The 8,530-nt window shown below is 34.1% G+C and overlaps 1 protein-coding gene across 3 annotated transcripts in view; it reads right to left on the minus strand.

Annotated features, from left to right (window-relative positions):
* Positions 1-8,289, minus strand: part of LOC131951213 (sterile alpha motif domain-containing protein 9) — a 19,357-nt gene extending 11,068 nt beyond the window's left edge. For 2 of the 3 annotated variants that reach the window (XM_059313553.1, XM_059313551.1), the window contains exons 1-4: positions 7,414-7,637; positions 3,962-4,073; positions 2,879-2,994; positions 431-525 (exon numbers count right to left, since the gene is read on the minus strand). In XM_059313553.1, the coding sequence (XP_059169536.1) occupies positions 431-525; positions 2,879-2,994; positions 3,962-4,051 (301 nt within the window). In that variant the 5' untranslated portion in view covers positions 4,052-4,073; positions 7,414-7,637. Of the gene's footprint in view, positions 1-430; positions 526-2,878; positions 2,995-3,961; positions 4,074-7,413; positions 7,638-8,197 lie in introns of those variants that run through there. The other variant, XM_059313552.1, reaches the window with a different exon arrangement.
* Positions 8,290-8,530: the final 241 nt, after the last annotated feature.

Raw genomic sequence — 8,530 nt, forward strand, 5'->3', positions numbered from 1 at the left:
ACTCCGCTAGGCGATAGCTGCATTTGAAAAAAAAAAAATCTGCATTGAAAAATGCATAAAAAAAGTTTTAATAACAAGCTTTTATATAATTATACACTGAATAAGAGAAAATATATGGTTTTCTTTAAATACAATTCGAGTTATGGTCCGTTGAAGGAGAAATATAACGGACGAGGTTGATAGTGTTTTTTTTATCTCTAAACCGAAACCAAAATAAAAATCCTCAACCTCAAATTTAAACGGAAACGAAAAATGTCATTGAAAACGGATTTTTATACAGAATCGGCATTTTACCGGATCCGGAAATTTAGCCAGATAGGGAAATTCAGGCAGAAACGGGAGAAATTTAAACGTAAATGAAAACTCATTGAAAAGTAATTTTTATCATTAAAGCTTGTTATTAAAAGTATTTCATTGATTTTTTGTTTACCCGGATCGCTCAGATTAGGTTGTGACGATGATGCTGTCGATTCAATTTCCTCTGCCAAATGTGGACTTTCTTCTTTTAATATTGTGATTAAATGGCTAAAATATAAGAGAATATATATATATATATATATATATATATATATATATATATATATATATATATATATATATATATATATATAATATTCAGGAGAAATGCTGTATGAGTGAAAGTAAGACACTATTTCAATATTGTTTTTGAAGTCTTGTGTTGCTTACCACTGGCTGTGATTTAAAACTTTAAAATTATTTTTGCTTATCTTTAAATTGTCAATACTAGTGTAATGACCGCTCTCCGACAGCCGCGGAGGGAGCGGACACCCCGGGTTGGTTTGGTATGGTACTGACAGAAGTCACACTAATGAAATCCCAACAACTTGCCGTGAGCTCGTTAATGCTGTCTAGGGGTAAAACACGACAAATCGAAGAGACTCAACACGACTTAAACTATCAATACCCTTTTAATAAATGTGCAAGATTATGACACTAGGTCAGTATAAAATGTACAGACTTTAAGAGTACAATAAATAAACTCAAAAACTCCAACTTACAGTTTAAGAAAATCACAATGTATCACAGCTGTGGCTAAGTATATTATACACCAATAAAGATCATTACTTCACACAACTGAATGGCATCATAATTACCACAAAAAACCAAGAAGAGACGTATTGCCTCTACAACAATAGAAATCCAAATAAAGGTCAAGCTATCACCGAAGTAATCAAAAAGGTGCTATAATACACCAGAACAAAATAGTAGAAATACTACAACTTGCCACACAATACCTTATACAAAGGTGATAAAACATTTCACAAAATTACAATACTGAAAAGTGGCGTACATAACCACCGGCACAACTCTCCTGGTCCAAAGGTCAATCTGGCTGCCTTTAGACATGAAAAAACCCGAGATTAAATACAACTCAAATTAAGGGGAAATAACTCAAAAGTCTTACGACTATTGGTTGAGGATCTGTCAAGGATCCTCACGGTCGCAAGACCATTGGTTGAGGATCTGCCAGTGATTAAAAATACAATCACCTGATGTGACAGAGTTCAGTTGACCGATATGAACCTGTGAACTAACAATTCTCCCAAGGACAAATACATAACTCAGGAGACTAAATATAAATAAAGCAAAAAGACCTAAGTAGGTCACACTAGCAGGAAGTGAAAATGCAGGCCCCTTGCCTGTCAGCCGATGTAGAACATTTTCCAAAGGCATTTTGCACAGATGCACATATTTTTAGATGGATTTTGTTAAAAATTATATGCAAATTTACGGGGGGTGGGGGGGGGGGGGGGGGGGGAAGCTCAATAAATGTATAGAAAAATAAGCATATTCTCAACTTCTTGAAATCTTGAAATTTAGTTAAACGATAATTATACTGTGATTTATTATTCTTAATGTTCCACCTATTAGATTTAGTTTTAGTTTTCCATAAATCTTAAAAAACGCTAGATCTACTTTTTGTATTAACCTTCCATAAAATTATTCCTTTTAGCAAAACTATTACTTATTTATTTTTCTTAAACATAATTTTGTAAACGATATAAATTAAGCTCCTGAGTAATCAAAAGGACATGCCCTATTTACAGGTTACATTTTTATGAGCCATATTATCGGGATTCAGTTTGTCGGTTGCCAGTTTGCAGGAACATTTGCTGTCAGTTGAATTCCCTTATGTCATTACCCTATGAATATGTTATGTCTAGGCATTTTCCCGAAGCCTATTTTCACTATTTTTTTGTGTCAAAAATGCCGTGTAACACCGGCAATGGTATATGGAAATGCAAGATTTTCAGTAATGTAGTGGTTTAAAATGTCTAACTTTGTGTTCTTAAATCCTATTGCATTAAGGGAATAGGCTCCAGAAAAAAACCAACTTCTTAATTAATATGTTTTATTTATTTATTTGTATATATCTAAGTTAGGGTACTTAAAAAAAATATTTGCAAGTATCAGTGACTCTTTCGAAAATATTGTTGGCATGGCGACGGCGGCCATCTTGAAAAAAGCACCTTTTGTTGAGTTCTAAAATTTCATAAACTAACATATTAAGTGGCCATATATAATTATTGATTCTTCATTTACTAACACTAATAGAGTCAGCTGGCTAGTTTTCTTAACAGAAAACACTCTAGAAATATTTTTTTTTAATTTTCAAAATTTGGTATAATGAAAAATCACTAAAAACAATGCAAAATTTAACGGTATTTCACCATACATTTTTTAAATAAAATTAGTGTGAGTTAAAGAAGGACCAATGATTATATGGCCGATATATATGTTAGTTTATGCAAATTTAGAACTCAAGCTGGCCACCGTTACCATGGCAACCATACTTTCTGAAGAGAAATATTTGTGAATCAACTTAAAAAATACGAAACGCAAAAAAGATATTTACCTGTAGGGATCTTTACCAATTTTACGTTTAATTATGAATAGCAATGTTTCCATTTTCTGACTTGACGTACGGGCGGTGTTGATGTTTTCTCTGTCGTCATCATTAATGACACCCTCCTATTAGTTACAGAAATACAATGTGGGCTTGTCTCTCTCGGCAAACACAATATTTAAACAAACAAATTAAAGGTTCCATGACAAATGATCTCAGGACAAATGATCTCAGACAAAATATCTCAGACAAAATATCTCACGGACAAATGATCTCAGGACAAATGATCTCAGGACAAATGATCTCAAGGACAAATGATCTTATAATCTTTTCCCGTTCGTACCCAAGGAAATGGGGCAGATAAAGTAGAATTGATATGTTTGAGTGACCTCGCCATATGAAAGAATAGTGTTGTCAGCATTATGCCCAGCCGCCTTTGCTTTCCCCATGAGTGGACTCATGGACGTTCTACTGACATGAACCCGGATTCGAGCTCTAATTTTTCGGGTTAGCAGTATAGCGCTCTACCTCTAGCCCAAGCAGTCCTATCTATATAATGTATATTATCAACTCTCTAGTAACTACTCTCTTCTTAGAAATACATATCGACATGGAATCTGTAGCGTGAACCAAAAAAAATCAGTTTTTTTCCATTCAGCATATTTTAAAAAGAGTTTAACTACCCCTAACTATTTTTTGAAAATCAGATATTTTTCTGATCATATCTCTAATCCCAAGCCCAGACTCAGATCTAGGCCTAAATTATAAACCGTAACACTAAACCTGTTCCTTAAGCTATAGCTTAACCGTCAGTTAGCATTCAATAGGGCTATACGCCAGATAAGTTTAACTCTTCCAATTAGCCATCTCGGCTGAATATACTTGAGGACTAGCGTTAGGGTTAATTTTATGGTGAAATATTATTAGCTGAGGTGGGTAATTGAAAAGGTTGAATCCACTTGTTGTGTAATAGCAAGGGTAATGGGCCGAAAACTTCAATGAACAAATGACGTTTTACATAACTACACAAATACTTTAAATAATTATATAAACAACATAATAAAAAAATTGTAATTAAAATATAGTAATTACCTGATACAAGTAAGCAAGAGTTGAAGATGTATACGCTTTCAGAAGCTCTGTCCAATTGTGCCTCACTTTCTCCCACTGATTGGCATTCATTTTCCAGGTATTCGATCCTTGACTATATTTCAAATATTTGATAAACCAATTGTTTGAAAAATATAATTGACAGATTATAAGGTTTACTGCTAATTTTTTTTAAAGTTTAAAGATGAACAAATATATTACAGGTAGACATTTTTTAACCGGAACAGAGACGAAACCAGTGGCGTCGCTAGGTCGGGTGTCACCCAGTGCAGCACTTCGTCGTGTCACCTCCCCAGATATATATATATATATATATATATATATATATATATATATATATATATATATATGTGTGTGTGTGTGTGTGTGTAACACATACCATGGTTACCAGTCAAGGGGAATAATTTGTTATTTATTTGGTTGCGGCCACTGTGGGACCGCAACTGTTGATGTATTTTTTATGGCATTTAATCCCAGGCTACTAATGACACGGACGGTGCAGTTTCTTAGGTTAAAGTTGCAATGTAGACCTTAAGAAGGTAATGTACATTATGTTTTATATTACTGTATGTATCATACTAGTGCTTCATGTTGCATACTAGGTATGAAAAGTATTTTATTCAGTTTACTTGTGTGTATTATTCATGCTAGTGCTGCATGTTGCGGACTAGTTAGGTTAAGTATGTATCATTGTAATACTTATCGGTACTTTCTGGCAGTATTGTGTACTGGTCGTAACCAGAGGCGTAGCGAGGGCGGGGCGGGGGGTGCGGACCGCACCGGGTGACACCATTTAGGGAGGTGACACCAAGTGAAAAAAATTCAAAATGTACAGAAGAAAAATACCTTTTTGCCAGTTCCATTAATGATTAATTAAAGTAAAACAGTCGTTTTAGTAGAAATTGACAAATATTACAAGAGGGTGGGGGTGACTCCATGACGTAAATGTGCTAACAATAGAGAAAACTTTGCTACGACCAACTATATTATTAACTGACTTTTGATAAACATCTTTACTATTAAGTCTGCAGTGATTAAAGCTTATACACATATATGTACGCGTATGTAGCATATATTTAAATTATACACCTATGTAGGCCGATACACACACACACACACACACATATATATATATATATATATATATATAGATATATATATATATATATATATATGTATATATATATATATATATATATATATATATATATATATATATATATATATATATATATATACATATATACATATATATATTTATATATATATATATATATATATATATATATATATATATATATATATATATATATATATATATATATATATATATATATATATATATATATATATATATATACTTTATTTCTTTGATCGGTGACACCACGAAGTGCCGCACCATGTGACACCCGACCTACCGGCGCCACTGCACAGAATGTTAAACTTATAGCTAAATGATGAACTCAATACCTGCTCTAGCTCCAGCTAAGCCCTTGCGAAATTAATAAAGTTTTTTTTTTACAGAAATTCCCTGAATTTTTCTTATCAACACCCCCAAAGTCTCATGGCTATCGGATAACGGTGTCATACCAAAATCGACTTATTTTTATAAACCATATATAGAGAAAAATCGCACCCTCCCTTGGCGCCGACCTTGCGAAATTAAAAATGATTTTTGTAAAGAACCCTTCACTAGAGTGTTTTAATCAACTCCCCAAAGTTTCATACCTATCAGATAAACAGTGTGAAATCAAAATAGACTTTTATTTTTATATACCGTAAATAGAGAAAAATCGGACCCTCCCCTGGCGCCGCCCTTGCGAAATTAAAAATTATTTTTTTACAGAACCCTTCCTAGAGTGGTATAATGAACTCCCCAAAGTCTCATGGCTATTGGATGAACAGTGTGAAATCAAAATAGACTTTTATTTTTATATACCGTATATTGAGAAAAACAAATCGCGCCCTGCCGGGGCGACACCCCTGCGAATTTGAAATTTTTTTTTCGCAGAAACCTCCCCAGGAGTATTCTCAACAACTTCCCAAAGTTTCACGGCGATGTGATAAGAGGTGTGGTAATGCATAAAAGACACACAGACAGACACACAGACAGAAACACACACACATACATACATTGCTTTATATATATATATATATATATATATATATATATATATATATATATATATATATATATATATATATATATATATATATATAGATTATAGATATATAATCTTTGTTTCTTGGAAATAGGGGGGGGGGGGCGACACCAGGAAGTGCCGCACCGGGTGACACCCGACATAGCGACGCCACAGGTCGTAACCTATTTTATGACATCCTTGTATTTATGTAGCTTCAATGTTCATGACTAGCAGTATACGGATTTGCTATAAAGGCAGTATCTAACAACAAAAGCGTCATTTCGTCGTGTGTTATCTCTCAGGGTCTGCTCTTTAAAAACTACACATACAGTGGGTGATATCCCTACTGAGGCAGTGTTACATGTGTGTGTGTGTGTCGGCCTACATAGGCCTATAATTTAATATATATGCCACATACGAGTACATGTATGTTTAAAAACTTTAGTCACTGCAGACGTAATAGTAGCGAAGTTTTTCTAGACAATAGTCTGATAATAATACACATGGATGTAGCATGGTTTTCTCTATAGTTAGTACGTTTACGTCATGGAGTTACCCCCACCCGCTTGTAATAATTGACGACTTGTACTTAAAAGACTATTTAACTTTAATTAATCACTAATGTATGAGGCAAAAGGGAATTTTTCTTCTGCACATTTTGCAATTTTTTGCTTTGGTGTCACCCTCCCCCCCCCCCTAAATGGTGACCAATAAAACCAATTTAAATAGAAAAGGGGGGAGGGGATTTAGGATTTTTTTTTTTTTAATTTTTGTTGTGGAGGACTTTTGAGTAAAAAGTTCCCTTTCAAACCTGGCGGTCTTTGGGCGAGTGAAGTAGACTTCACTTGTTTCTGTGACGTCGGCATATGAAGTGTGGTCATCACTATGCATAGCCGCCTTTACTTTCCCTAATTTGAACTCGAGACTTACGATTAGCAGTCTAATACTCTACCGTTAGGCCACTCCGTCCCGTGGACTTATGAGTACTAGCAGATTTATACTAAGAAGATAACCTTTCAGTATAAATCTGCTATTTCTTATATGGTTATTTTAAATCGGGGTTTTAAATACATGTTTCAACAATCAAAAATTGAAGGACATGCCGATCGTGTAGAAATCGATAAATAAATACGGTAAAAGTGAAGGTGTACAAATTATTTATTGAAATAAAACTTTTGTCATAAATGATATGCGTAAATTGTTTTAACGCCATCTGGTAAAATATTATTGCTGTAGAAAAATATTCTACTCTTCAATAAGAACCAATAAGTAAAAAAGTTAAGCCCTTACCTTTGATGAAAATTATAATTTTTGCTGTATACTTGTAAAAGTTAAAACACGAACGTTTATCGAGCACATTGCTAATGCTAAAATTCCCTGGTTTCCAAATGCACGGGTTTATATATAGGCCGTCTCAACCGATCTGGGAACTAGCGAGCTTGCGGATGCATTGATAAAGTACTAGGAATCGTATACCTGTTTGTTTCAGTTTCAGATTTGACATACTGTAGTAAAGCTTACTCTTTGCTGCACTATACTTTATACCAGGGGTCTCCAAACTACGGCCCGCGGGCCGGATGCGGCCCGCGAGGTCCTCTCATCCGGCCCGCGGTGATCTTTTTGTTCACGGAAAAAAATGTTTGTTAGAGCTGGCTGAGGAACTTTGTCAAGAAAATTCAAAACAATTTGAATATGTAGCTTTAGGTGCAAATCACTCGAATAGTGAAAACTGCTAACAAGTTTCGCAATCTTTAAATTGCAATGGATGAGTCGCTAGACAGTTGTTCCATGTTTTTGGAACAAGTACAGGGCAACAACTTTACGCATTTTCAGCAGTGCTATTATAATTGTTTAAAGTTATTTTAATATAACGTTTTAAATACATGTTTCAACAATGAAGAAATCCAAGGACAAACCAGTTGTGTAGAAATCGATAAATAATCAAATTAAAAGTAACGTTTGGAAATATCGGTTTAGTTTTGAATGATGTGTGAAATTGGTAATAATGCCATCTGGAAAAAAATATTATTATTTTCTTTTAGGAACACTTGAAAAAAAAAAACGAAGTCATTACCTTTGGTTACAATTTAAATTTCCGCTTCTAAAGTTAAAACAATAACTTAATACATTTTGTCGAGCGCATTGCTACTGCTAAAATCCTTGTTTGCGAATGCGCGGTTTCTAAATATAGGCCTTCTTGATTGATAGATCCGGGAACTAGCGAGCTTGCAGCTGCATTGATTAAGTACTAGGAATCTTATACCTGTTTGTTTCAGTTTCAGATTTAGCATAGTGTAGCAAAGCTTACTCTTTGCTGCACTATGCTTTATACTGTAAAGCTACTAAGGAAAAAAAACTTAGCACATATTGTCCACCGCATTTTTTACTATTCCAAAACGTACTCGTA

The sequence above is a fragment of the Physella acuta genome, unplaced genomic scaffold (assembly GCF_028476545.2).
Source record: "Physella acuta isolate Inbredline_101_S28 unplaced genomic scaffold, ASM2847654v3 ptg000804l, whole genome shotgun sequence".
NCBI classification, from domain to species: Eukaryota; Metazoa; Mollusca; class Gastropoda; family Physidae; genus Physella; species Physella acuta.